Genomic DNA, 13,456 nt, shown 5'->3' on the forward strand with positions numbered 1-13,456 from the left:
TTATACATCCAAAGAGCTTGTCTAAATATGAACTGCTTGGCAACCAGACCAGGTGTCTTAACTGAGACAGGCCTTTATTTGTCAAAATGTGTCGACACACCAGCTTGTAAAAGGGACTAGGCTTTTAAATGAAGTTTTATGGTATTATAGATGTAAGATAAATAGTTGTAATTAGCCCACCTTTACCAGCATGAACATTCAAATGAAGGTTACACATAAGTGCATCAATGATTTTAATACAGTTATACATTATTCTGAAATGAGACATTCTGCACAGAGTATGTTTATTTATGTAGATTACATCTTGATTATAATACTTTTTACTTTTAATTAAATACAATTTTTAATGCAGGATTTATACTAAAGTATTTCTGCTTTTACTTAAGTAAAACATCTGAGCACTTTTTCCATCACTGGTACAAAGCACAATGGATTATTTATTAGGTAAATACATTATTACATACAGGGACACAATGTTCTCTCATACTTCATTGGCTTTAATGACCTGACCAATCCGGAGAGGCGTTGTTCAGCTCCGACCAATAGCAGCAGCTGTTATTGAGAGTCAGTGGTGGGAAGGGCAGATTGTTGCTGCTGAGTTGATTTCACTGAGAGCAGATCCACGCTGTGGATAAAATATTTGTAGTAACCAGTAAACAGCTGATAGTGGTGTGCAGCTGCGGGAGTGTGGATGGGGGGAAACAGCCCGAGTCACCTCTCTCAGGAGGATGGAGAAGGTGGAGGAGTCACTTTTGTGAAGGGCATCCGGGTGAGTGAAGCTCAGGGGGGACATTCGTGGACTCAAGTGGGAGAAAGTATTTTAACAAAAGGTCTCATGCATAATGTGATAACAGAGAGACCGCTGCAGAGTGCACGGGTGTTCATGTTTCATTTTAAATCCTGGCTCATGGCTATTTCCCTGGTCATGTGATACGTAATCAATAAGTATTGATCATGCTCTCATGTTTGTTGTTGCACAAAGTCAGCTGGTGTTAAATATAGAAAGAACATGGTCGCTTCTCACAGGGAGCACGAGAAAAAACAAATAGTCTTCACATAGATAATCATTTAAATCACGAATTTAACTGAATAAAGTTTTTTTTCTAAATCCTTAAAGTGACAAAAAGAATATAATTAAAGAAGTCTGTGAATAAACTCTTAATTATGTGGTTCATTTTAGGCAATTAATGATCTGCGACCTTTGAGTATCGACCACTATCGGTGACCTCCTGCAACATCAAGCAAACTTTTAATTAACAAGTCGCCAAAATGGTTTGCCCTCTTCCCTCAAAAGTATTTTAATTAATACTAACAATAATGTGAGGTTAAGTTCATAGAATAATATATTTGTGATTATGATGAAATATTTTATCATTTCCTAATCTTTAAATAAACAATAAGCATTTTTAGGCTTTCAAAACTTTATTCCCATACAAGCTCCATGCAGTAACTGTTATGGAGCTTTCAGTTGTATCACATGGTCAAGAATTAACTTTTTTTTGGGGGGGGGGGGGGGGGCATAATTTTATTTTCCACACAACTTGCAGGTATACATTAACCAATAACTGCTGTCAATGTCACAGCACATGTAGACATAAAAAAAAATAGAAACAAAAACAGTCTGACCTTAGTATCATACCTCGTGTAACACAGCTCTACTGTTATGACAAGCATGATGTAACCTGCCACTGTCATCCTAGCAACAGAGAGCTCCTCAGATAAAATCTATTTCCACTGCTGAATAGAAAAACTGTATGGCGGCTTCCACCTCACCGCCAGCATCTTTTAAGCAGCAGTCCATGCTGATAACCAGAGCTAACTTTGAGTTTGATTTAACTTCTGCCCTGAATCATCGTAGCCTACATGCTGGAGAGCAAAAATGGACGTTCTGTTATTTGCTCTCATAAACTTTTAACTGATGGACACTCCCATGTGATATGTAAGACTGAATTTTTAATCTAAAATGGTTTTTGTAACTGGGAAACCATCAGTGCTAAGTGTGGAGAACATTAACTTGATCACACAATGATCAGTACTAGATTGCAGGGAAGAGGGAAGCTTGTCAGGTTGAAATCATGAGAAAAGATTTTCACATAAGGCGTGCAGGGAAATTAAAAGGAGAAAAAAAAGACAATTTTGCTGCATTTAAACATTTAATCCTTTGATTTCTAGTAATATCTATTGAAGAAGCCCAGTTTTAAAACACAAGACAGTATACAGATGGAGTACAGGGTTGAAAATTAACTTTTTTTTCCCACTTAATAGATTACCTTTGTGTCTTGGCTGGTGAGTGAAGCAAATCTAGCAGCCACTTGCATATCTGCATTTGGCTGGTGGCTGGTGCTTATTTCCAACCCTGATGGAGCACATCTTAAATAAAAAAACCCAATACTTATGCTGCTAATAAGATAAAAAATTACCTGTGATGTGCTGTAAGGCCGGGAGAAATTAAAATTCCTGTAGTTAGTTCTTGCTTCTGCACTAGGGTTGCAGCGGTATATTGTAAAACAGTTTACTGTGTGTATTTGCTTATCTGTGGCATTGGGGGGAAAAAAGAATCTTGCCTGTGCTCACATCCTCTTTCCTCCTAAACCCCTGTCCAATTGTTTTCACATACTTGTATTAAAAATGGTTTCAAGTTCCAATAATAATAAAACATTTGGTCAACCTTAAAAACCTTTATTTCATTCCTTTAAGGATCATTGTAACTGATAATGATAATAATAATTGTGTAGTGTCTCGGGCGTCAGTGGCTTAGTGGAGCAGGCGCCGCATGTACAAGGCTGTTGCCGCAGCGGCCCAAGGTCGACTCCAGCCTGTGGCCCTTTGCTGCATGTCTCTCCCTCTCTCTCTCCCATCTTCACACTTCACTATCCTATCAATTAAAGGCAAAAAATGCCCTAAAAATATCTTTAAAAAAAAAAATTGTGTAGTATCATATCCTGGGATAACATGACACCGTGATAATTTCATATCGTGAAAATCTCATAGTGTTGTGACCCCGTTCTGCACCATGCCATTACTGAGCTGTTTGTGCCAGTCAACCCTCTCCTCCCACTGTGGCAGTAAAGTCACCTTTTAAAATATATATATATTCATTGTAAACAGTGGTTGAATTGTTAATTTTTAACAAGGAGGATGCAATGTAGCTTTGATTTTTTTGCGTGCACACATCATGCCCACAATGACTTTCACAAAATGTACACCTCCCAAAGGACATTATTGCAGGATGCCTTAACCGTAACTATAATCAAACAACAAATGATACCAATATTATTTTTCTACTCCAAATATCAAGCAAGTCATGTCAGTTGTCACCAAAGCATGCACAGAAAAGCAGGTAAAGTTTGCAGTTAGCTAGCTGCCTAGCTGGTCAATTTCACTTTACTTTGGCTAGCTGAATGTTAGCGCTATCACAAAATAGCATAGGCTAACAGTAGCATAGCTAAATAAGGCATTTCTGTGGAAATAGCCACTGCAACATTCAAGTTTTGTGTGAGAAATCACGTCACTTAAATCCAAGCTTCTCGCCTGTTCTTTTCTTTTTAAAATAATCACGAAGGTCAAACTTTATTTTCGTTTGGTCATGCTGCCAATGAATGCATCAACTGAGGCCCAATTCCAATCCAGCCCCTAAAGACTCAAGCCCTGAACCCTCACTGACTTAACTGACGTCAGCTCTAAGTGATTAAGTGTGAGAGTCTGAAAGGGCTCCGGATGCTACAAATAGGAATGGGACAGCACTTATCCCCCTCTCTACAAAATGTTGTTGACAATGGCGGCTCTGGGCGTGATCATTTATCGGTTATTGTCAGCATATATTCCACACACAAAGAATATATATATATATATATATATATATATATATATATATATATATATATATATATACAGTACAGGCCAAAAGTTTGGACACACCTTCTCATTCAATGCGTTTTCTTTATTTTCATGACTATTTACATTGTAGATTCTCACTGAAGGCATCAAAACTATGAATGAACACATGTGGAGTTATGTACTTAACAAAAAAAGGTGAAATAACTGAAAACATGTTTTATATTCTAGTTTCTTCAAAATAGCCACCCTTTGCTCTGATTACTGCTTTGCACACTCTTGGCATTCTCTCCATGAGCTTCAAGAGGTAGTCACCTGAAATGGTTTTCCAACAGTCTTGAAGGAGTTCCCAGAGGTGTTTAGCACTTGTTGGCCCCTTTGCCTTCACTCTGCGGTCCAGCTCACCCCAAACCATCTCGATTGGGTTCAGGTCCGGTGACTGTGGAGGCCAGGTCATCTGCCGCAGCACTCCATCACTCTCCTTCTTGGTCAAATAGCCCTTACACAGCCTGGAGGTGTGTTTGGGGTCATTGTCCTGTTGAAAAATAAATGATCGTCCAACTAAACGCAAACCGGATGGGATGGCATGTCGCTGCAGGATGCTGTGGTAGCCATGCTGGTTCAGTGTGCCTTCAATTTTGAATAAATCCCCAACAGTGTCACCAGCAAAACACCCCCACACCATCACACCTCCTCCTCCATGCTTCACAGTGGGAACCAGGCATGTGGAATCCATCCATTCACCTTTTCTGCGTCTCACAAAGACACGGCGGTTGGAACCAAAGATCTCAAATTTGGACTCATCAGACCAAAGCACAGATTTCCACTGGTCTAATGTCCATTCCTTGTGTTTCTTGGCCCAAACAAATCTCTTCTGCTTGTTGCCTCTCCTTAGCAGTGGTTTCCTAGCAGCTATTTGACCATGAAGGCCTGATTGGCGCAGTCTCCTCTTAACAGTTGTTCTAGAGATGGGTCTGCTGCTAGAACTCTGTGTGGCATTCATCTGGTCTCTGATCTGAGCTGCTGTTAACTTGCGATTTCTGAGGCTGGTGACTCGGATGAACTTATCCTCAGAAGCAGAGGTGACTCTTGGTCTTCCTTTCCTGGGTCGGTCCTCATGTGTGCCAGTTTCGTTGTAGCGCTTGATGGTTTTTGCGACTCCACTTGGGGACACATTTAAAGTTTTTGCAATTTTCCGGACTGACTGACCTTCATTTCTTAAAGTAATGATGGCCACTCGTTTTTCTTTAGTTAGCTGATTGGTTCTTGCCATAATATGAATTTTAACAGTTGTCCAATAGGGCTGTCGGCTGTGTATTAACCTGACTTGTGCACAACACAACTGATGGTCCCAACCCCATTGATAAAGCAAGAAATGTCCACTAATTAACCCTGATAAGGCACACCTGTGAAGTGGAAACCATTTCAGGTGACTACCTCTTGAAGCTCATGGAGAGAATGCCAAGAGTGTGCAAAGCAGTAATCAGAGCAAAGGGTGGCTATTTTGAAGAAACTAGAATATAAAACATGTTTTCAGTTATTTCACCTTTTTTTGTTAAGTACATAACTCCACATGTGTTCATTCATAGTTTTGATGCCTTCAGTGAGAATCTACAATGTAAATAGTCATGAAAATAAAGAAAACGCATTGAATGAGAAGGTGTGTCCAAACTTTTGGCCTGTACTGTATATATATCTATATATATATATATATATATATCTATATATATATATATATATATATATATATATATATATATATATATATATATATATATATATATATATATATATATGTGTGTGTATGTATATATATATATATATATATATATATATATATATATATATATATATATATATATATTCTTTGTGTGTGGAATATAACCACTGGTATTCCTCTGACTTCGTGTGTTTATGTACCTTATTAAATCCTTGTTAATGTAATGTTTCATTGTTTATCTGTTTTTTTTCGCTCTCCTTCCATAACATTACCGTTTGCATATCTGCCAACTGTGTTACTTCCGGTGTTCCGAGGGCAACCCCTGTATTTGACGTCACAAGGCTATGAACTGTGGGAAATTTCCTTACCGTAAGTCCGCATCGATGCTGACCTACGGTAAGGGGGCATAAAGGGCTCACTCACTGACTCACTGACTCACTGACTTGACAATTTGACAATGGGACAGCCCTCACACACTCACGCACTTCACATGAACGCGCCTCTAAGTCAGTGAGTCTGTAAGGGATCGGATTGGAATTGGGCCTGAGTAACATAACATGCTCCCGTATCGCACGCATGTGTTTTTTGGTTCCACCAAGGGCAAGCAGTTTCAACTCTCTGCTACGGGTACACGTCTTCGAGCATGATAAAATAAACTGAGTTGCGGGATTTAGCTAGCAGCACAGCTCCACCTACACACACAGATTCTAGATTAACAAGGGGGATAGTTTTTGGTCAATTTTCTAACAAAGGGGATGTCATCCCCCCTCAATTCGACCACTGACTGTAAAGCTTGATAACTGACTTCAATTCTTCAATACTCTAACCCACAGAAGTCTTGTGATTTTGTTTTTATGTACCAACAAAAATATACAAAACAAAGGAAGACACCAACGTAACTTAAAATAATTCCTAACTTAAATAAAAAGTAGTATAAATTAAACTAGAGAGAAATAAAGCTGCACATACAGGACTCTTTAACCCATTACTGCCCCCAAAAAGAAATAACCAAAATGACATTATAGGAACCCACAAAATGACTATTTATATATCAATAAGTCACATAGTGTTACCTTGAATGTGTGAAGAAAACTTTGTCAAATGATGAACATATTGATCGCACATACATTTTTGCTCAAACCTCAGTATTTGATTCTGACTTGAAGAGAGCATAGATAAGTTTCACTGTCAGTTCAGTTTTAAAAGGTAAAGTTTTAGTGAAAATGAATGTGTTTGAGCTAGACCTAGATTATACTGCAGTTTGTAAATGGATGATTTGATGTGTTTTATTCTGTTGTTAGACGTTGGTTGGTCCCCAATAAGTCAATGAATCAATATGTTTGCCATTTCCTGTGGAGGCATGTGAGAAAAAAGTTTTCTCTATAAAATGAAGCTTAAACAATATGACTAACTGATATACAAATGGTCTTTGTGTGGGTGATGTGTTCCTTCAACAGAGACAGGACACAGTTGAAATAAAAACACATCAGAATGACATTTTAATTAAATCCACACTAACGAGTCTGTTTCTCTTGTGTCTCTGCAGCTGTCAGATAAAGTCATCAACAGGATGAGACAGTCCTCAAAGGTCATCACTCCTCCTCCACCCTCACCTGAACCACAAACACACACTCCAGTCCCCGCCCCCTCTGTCGAACACTTATTACCTCTGCTGACACCTCCTCCTCCATTCATCGCGCCTCCTCCTCAGGAAGCTCCATCCACACCTCCGTCAGTGGAACCTGCTCCTCCTGTAAAACTTGTCCCTCCTCCTCCTGTAAAGTTCCACTCCCTTCCTCTAGCCCCGTCTCCACCTATAGAGCCAATAATTCCACCTGTATCCGACCCTGTTGTCTCAGCCCCCGCCCCACCACCACCTCCTCCTTTGCAAGAAGTCCCATCCACACCTCCATCTGTGGACCCTCCTCCTCCTGTAGTTTTTCACGCCCTTCCTGTGGAGCCTGAAGCCGCGCCAAGCACTCCACCTCTATCTGACTCTGTTGTCTCGGCCCCTCCTCCACCTCCAGCTACACCTTCTCCAGAAATAGAGGCACCTGCTGCTCCACCAGTAGAAGCACCTCCTCCTCCACCTGCTGTAGTGGAGCCAATAGTCCTTCCTCCTGTTGAGTCCTTCATCCCACCTCATGTAGAGCCAGAAATCATGTCTACACCACCCATAGCAGAACCTGTTATCTTACCTCCACCTGTGGAAACACCTGTAGCTCCACCTGAACCTTTAGCTTCACCTCTGCCCTCTGAAACTCCTCCAACTACTATTGAACCTGCCGCTGTAGCTCCCTCTGTTCAACCTTTAGAATCTGTTCTCCTGTCTGCACCACCAGTGGAAACAGTTCAGCCTCCACCCACTGTTGAATCTACACCAGTTGAACCCACAACCCCACCCTGTCCTGTTGATTTAGCTCCAGTTGAAGCCATAGTTTTACCTCCGCAAGTGGAGACGCCTCTTGTTGAGGTTACAGTTAAAGAAGTAGTGCCTCCAGTCGTGGCTCCAGCTGTGGAGTCACCGCCTCCATGTGAACTGGTCTCACTTCCACCTCCTCCAGAGCTGGTGGCAGTACCTCCTCCAGAGCCTGTGGCAGCACCTCCTTCAGAGCTAGTGGCAGCACCTCCACCTCCTCCAGAGCCGGTGGCAGCACCACTTCCAGAGGTGGTGGCAGCACCTCCACCTCCTCCAGAGCCAGTGGCAGCACCTGCACCTCCCCCAGAGCCAGTGGCAGCACCACTTCCAGAGGTGGTGGCAGCACCTGCACCTCCTCCAGAGCCAGTGGCAGCACCACTTCCAGAGGTGGTGGCAGCACCTCCACCTCCTCCAGAGCCAGTGGCAGAACCTCCACCACCTCCAGAGCCAGTGGTAGCACCTGCACCACCCCCAGAGCCGGTGGCAGTGCCTCCACCTCCTCCAGAGCCAGTGGCAGCACCTCCACTTCCTCCAGAGCCAGTGGTAGTACCTCCACCTCCTCCAGAGCTCACTTTCGAAGAGCCTTCTCCACCCTGTCACTGTGTGGAGCTGGCTGTCATACCCACAGATGCACCTGTAAGTGATGAACCCCTTCCTGAACCTCTGGCACCACCTCCACCTGCTCCAGCTCCACCTGCTGAAGAGCCCGCCATAACCCTGTCTCTGCCTCCTGTCATTGAGGATGAAGTACTTGCTATCACAGCAACACCTCCACCTGCAGCAGGTGAGCTGATCACCACCACCATGATGAAAACTGTAGCAACTGTTTGAAATAAATTTAAATGAATAAAGTTTTTTGGTCATGTGTTTCCAGCCCCACCTGTTTCTGCTGAAGTGATGGAGGAGGAGTTGAAGCAGAAGATCAAAATGGAGATGCAGTTGAGTCTGGAGGAGGAGATCAACCAGAGGAGGCAGGAGCTGCAGCGACAGTAAGGACACATTACTGTCAACGTCTGACTGAGTTTCTGTCGCATCTGAACGTGTCTGTGTGGGATGTTGCTCTTCTGCACTGGCAAGGGCATCTACCCATTTTTCAGAATCTGTTAACCTACCAAATACTTCTGATTGATAGTGAAAGATTTTTTCATTTTAATTACCTAGATCCCAAGATTTTCTTTAAATGTCTTTTGTTCGACCAAAACCTGATAATATTTATTTTACAGTGACATAAGACAAACTAAAGCAGGAAATCTTCACATTTCAGAAGCTAATTTTTGTAAATTTCGCTTGAAAAATAACCTTGAATTTGCAGTTTTCAGTTTCATCTATTAACTAATCGACTCATCATTTAATCTAATGAAATGTATGAAGGGTGCATCAAACTGCGAGTAGCATAATGTTATAAACTGTGATCTGTGTGAAGGCTTGAGGAGATGAGGGCTCAGGCTCGAGCTGCGGCCCAGGCATCTGCTCAGGCTCAGGTGGAGGAGCAGGTGAAGAAGACGCTGGACGGGGAGATGATGGCGTACAAGGAGAACCTGACGGATGCCATTATGAAGGAGCGAATGAAGACAGAAGACCAGAGGCTCATGGTGCAGCTTTATGTACGTACGAGACAAACATGATGTGTATATGTGTGTGTGTCAGGATCTCTCTGTGAAATGTGAAAATCTTTCCTCTTATTGTGCCTCTTTTTCTTTCTCGCTCTCGTGGTTTTTCAGCGGATGGAGTTGAAGGTAAGACGGGAGAGAATTTATACGTGCATGACTCACTTTTCACCTTTCCGCTCTAATGGCATCTAAAACAGCAGCTGTGTTTCTCTGGTCTTTATGTCTTTGATGATGGGACAAAAAATAATTTATAACTGCGTGGACGTTCTGGCATCAGCCTACAAAATATGAAACAATGAAAGGTCATGTTGGCATTAATAAAACAGGTTTTAGAGGAGTGATTATGTCATTATAAACATTTTGAACTCACAGGCTCACCAGCTGGAGGAGAGGGAGAAAGAGCTGAGGAAACGAGACGTTCTCTACAAGGAACATATTGCAAAACTTGAAGCAAAGGTGAGCAACATTTCTCATCATCCCTACATCTCATTTAAGTTTAAGTTACATAAAAGCCTCTAAATGTCATGTCTTAAGTTTGAAGCAGCTATAATCTATATTTGAATAATAATAATAATAATAGTGTGCGAAAAAGCACTGTGAAAGGGGGTCGCTTATAGTGATGAAGCTATTGAGAGTCATCACCTGAATCTTTTTACAGCTTTATGGGGAGTTTCAGCTCATTGTTTAGGAGTCCAGCTGTGACATCACTGTTTGGTTCACTCTCATTGTGCTCATTATGTCATTTATGGCTGCAGCAGGCAGCTGCTTTCACAAAAAAAGCTCTAAATACTGCATATATTTCACCTTGACAGTAACTTGTGGTGTTTTTATTCTTTGACAGTGCACTGAGTTTTACAGAGTGACTGCTGAGAGCTTCCAGAAGGGCAAAGTAGAGACTCACAACCGCTTTGCGTAAGTTTGGAACCACTGTGAATTTTATAAATGCAAAGATGAAATGCAAATGTCCCTTTCGTAATAATCAGGACAGAATCATTCCTATACAAATGCTATTTAAGTATAGTGATCAAGTAGTCAACTTACAGTGCTCAGTTTGGGTCTTTTCATACATTTTTAAAAAGATATTTTTAAGGCTTTTTTGCCTTTAATTGATAGGACTGTTGTTAGTGTGAAGGGAGGAAAGACAGGGGGATGACATGCAGCAAAGGTGCCTCTACCAGGTGAGCTAATGGGCACCCCAGTTTTTTCATACATAACAAGATGGGGGGGGGGGGGGGGGCGTAGTTTACATCAAGTGGACTGATAATGTCCCCTTGAGCAGGCCCTTGGTAGCTAAAGCTGTCTGTTTTGTTACTTCAGATTAGTGTTGCACGGTATACCGGTACTAGAATAGTACCGCGGTACTAGAGTATTCCAAACGGTACTATACTGCATTTGGAAAATACCGGTATTTTGAAATTGATTCAGTTCATTAATTTAGTTAATTTATTTTACTCAATTATGCACACAAACACCTTTCTTGTTCCTATTGGAGCACAGATTGCGCAAGTGGTGTGTATGACAACACCTGTATCAACATTCGCAGCTGGCGCATGTGAAAAAAGACAAGAGAAAGTCTGAATCGCAAAGGGAGACAACACGAGACAACACAAACTTGGTGGAACATTTCAGTTACCAAACCGTGACGTCCGTACCGAGGTACTTACCGAACCATGATTTTTTTTGGTACCGTTACACCCCTGCTATTTATTGTTCTAAAGGTTTGTATCCAGGACTTTTCCTTAGGAAAAGTAACGAAGAGTATCGAAAAGTATCGAAATTCATATTGGTATTGGTACCGAAACAAAAATTTTGGTATCGTGACAACACTACTTCAGATTAATGTAATAAATCAAATGTCTGTTAGATAGTTTTCTACATGAGAAGTAAAAGAAAAATTCAGTTATAATAATCATCTGCGTATAGAGCTTAGTTTTACCTAGACATATGTGTAACATACAAACATTTTTACAGTCTGTATGGTTGAGTTAGTAAGGTCACAGACTGCAGAGGTATAATGACTGCTGTGCATGTTTCACGAATTTGGTGGTATTATCTACCAAACCAACCTGATGTTTAATATTTGCATTGTCTGTCTCAGGCGTTTCAACATCCAGCCGGTGTGCGGTGATTTGCAGAGTCAGATTTTAAAATGCTACAAGGAGAACACAGGGAAGACTCTGTCCTGCTCAGGTATCGCCTCGGCGTACATGCAGTGTGTGGACAACGCCAAGAAGGTATGACTCCAATAAACAAACTGATTTCTTCTTTGAAATATCCATAATGACTTCCAACCTCTGATTTACTGTTGGTAACATTTTAACACATTTCTCTCCTCTGTCTACAGAATAAATTGAGCACTGGAGGTTAATGTGGACCACCTGATGAAGATGACGACATTTGAGAGCTTTACTGCCGCAGCAAGGAAAAGTTTATGGACAGAATTCAAGTAGAGTTACAGGAGAATCATCTCCAGCCTTTACATACTGTCAGGCGGACTTGTAGTCTGCTCTGACGGTAACAACATGTTTGCAGCCTCTCCGGTTCTTGGGATTATCTTAAAACCACTTGTGCCACAACAGTAACAGATGAATCGAATCATTTTAAGTGCTTGTCTTTTGTAAACAAGTTGAAAGACAACAGAGGAGAAGAGAAGTTTGTGTGTGTGACGTATATACTGAATGGGATGCTGGTAAATCATGTTTGTGTGCCTTGAACTTATGAAAGCTAATTATCAGATTGAAAATGCATGAGAGAACTGATTAATGAATGTGATGTAACAAAGACCTGTAAGTGTTTAAGGGTTATTGTGATGTACATAAATTATTTCAGGGGTTATTTCTGGTGCATGCACAAGAACTTTAATCAGTCACAATAAACTTTGTTGAATCACTAATGGCTTTTAATATTTTTGCTGTGTGGGAGAATATTTGAAGGTGGTTTGCTGCCCTCTGGTGGATGTGGATCAAGTGAAAGCACACAGTAGAAAGTTATTTTAGTCGGCTGGGATCAGTCTAATTCACGTTATTAATCTGTGGTAATATAAAAAAAAATACAGCTTAAATCTTTGTTACTGAATTCAAAAAAATATTTGTAGTGACAGTTAGGCAGAATAATACCCACAATTATGAAACGACAGGGTTCGTGAACACTTTCTGGTTACACGTCCATGTTACGGGTCACGTGTCTCTATTAACCAATGAGAAGCTAGAAGGACTTAGACTGAGGTAAATGTGTGTGAGAATCACTGAGGCAGATCCAGCAAACTATTTAACTGTTTTAAGCACTGCTGCTGTGAATATTTTAACATGTTAATATGTAAATAATAATTGTGAACATAAATGTGTAAATAGATAACTGTGCTGCAAATAAAATGACTGAGGTCAGATGAACAGATTGAAAAATTTATCTTATTAGATAATACAGATGTTGACAAAGTTTTTCTTCAAGGACACAATTTTCGGTTTAAAAAAAGGTAATAAATCGCAATATATTTTTCCACAACACTCAACATATTGCATCACGTTTAAAACCACAATGATATTGTATTGTGACTTGAGTATCATGATTATATTGTATTGTGAAACCTCTGGTAATTCCAACCCTAAAAGATATTATGGTGATTTTCTCTAATGAAATGTGTTGGAACATTTGTTCTGCTTTGTATATCCAAGGTAATGTAGCATCTCTTCTCTTTTAAAGTTAAGAGAGAGTATGTATTCTAACTAATTTCATAATTAAGACAATGTCCATTATTTACAGAAGTTGTGGAGCTTATTTGGTCAGTAGAAATCTCTAATATTCCTGCATTGTAGTTTAATTTAAATGATTAATTAATTAATAATTAATATATTATAATACATCTCCTTACAGACT

At 40.5% G+C, this 13,456-nt stretch overlaps 1 protein-coding gene across 2 annotated transcripts; it reads left to right on the forward strand.

Moving 5' to 3' along the window:
* Positions 1–554: 554 nt before the first annotated feature.
* Positions 555–12,476, forward strand: LOC117262433 (uncharacterized). 2 transcript variants are annotated; one of them, XM_033635395.2, is made up of 9 exons: positions 555–769; positions 7,101–8,757; positions 8,848–8,962; positions 9,397–9,577; positions 9,695–9,709; positions 9,956–10,039; positions 10,425–10,495; positions 11,682–11,817; positions 11,928–12,476. In XM_033635395.2, exons 1-9 carry the CDS (start codon positions 692–694, stop codon positions 11,949–11,951), a joined length of 2,361 nt encoding a protein of 786 aa, XP_033491286.2. In that variant the 5' UTR covers positions 555–691; the 3' UTR covers positions 11,952–12,476. The 2 variants fall into 2 exon arrangements, with proteins under 2 accessions (XP_033491286.2, XP_033491287.2); XM_033635396.2 differs by lacking the exon at positions 9,695–9,709.
* Positions 12,477–13,456: the final 980 nt, after the last annotated feature.

Source organism: Epinephelus lanceolatus, chromosome 5, assembly GCF_041903045.1.
Source record: "Epinephelus lanceolatus isolate andai-2023 chromosome 5, ASM4190304v1, whole genome shotgun sequence".
Lineage (NCBI taxonomy): Eukaryota > Metazoa > Chordata > Actinopteri > Perciformes > Serranidae > Epinephelus > Epinephelus lanceolatus.

Coding starts and splice junctions, on each gene's coding strand:
- LOC117262433 (XM_033635395.2), top strand. CDS start 692: ATGGGGGGAAACAGCCCGAGTCACCTCTCTCAGGAGGATGGAGAAGGT. Junction 770..7,100: donor CTTTTGTGAAGGGCATCCGG/GTGAGTGAAGCT, acceptor GTGTCTCTGCAG/CTGTCAGATAAAGTCATCAA. Junction 8,963..9,396: donor AGGCAGGAGCTGCAGCGACA/GTAAGGACACAT, acceptor ATCTGTGTGAAG/GCTTGAGGAGATGAGGGCTC.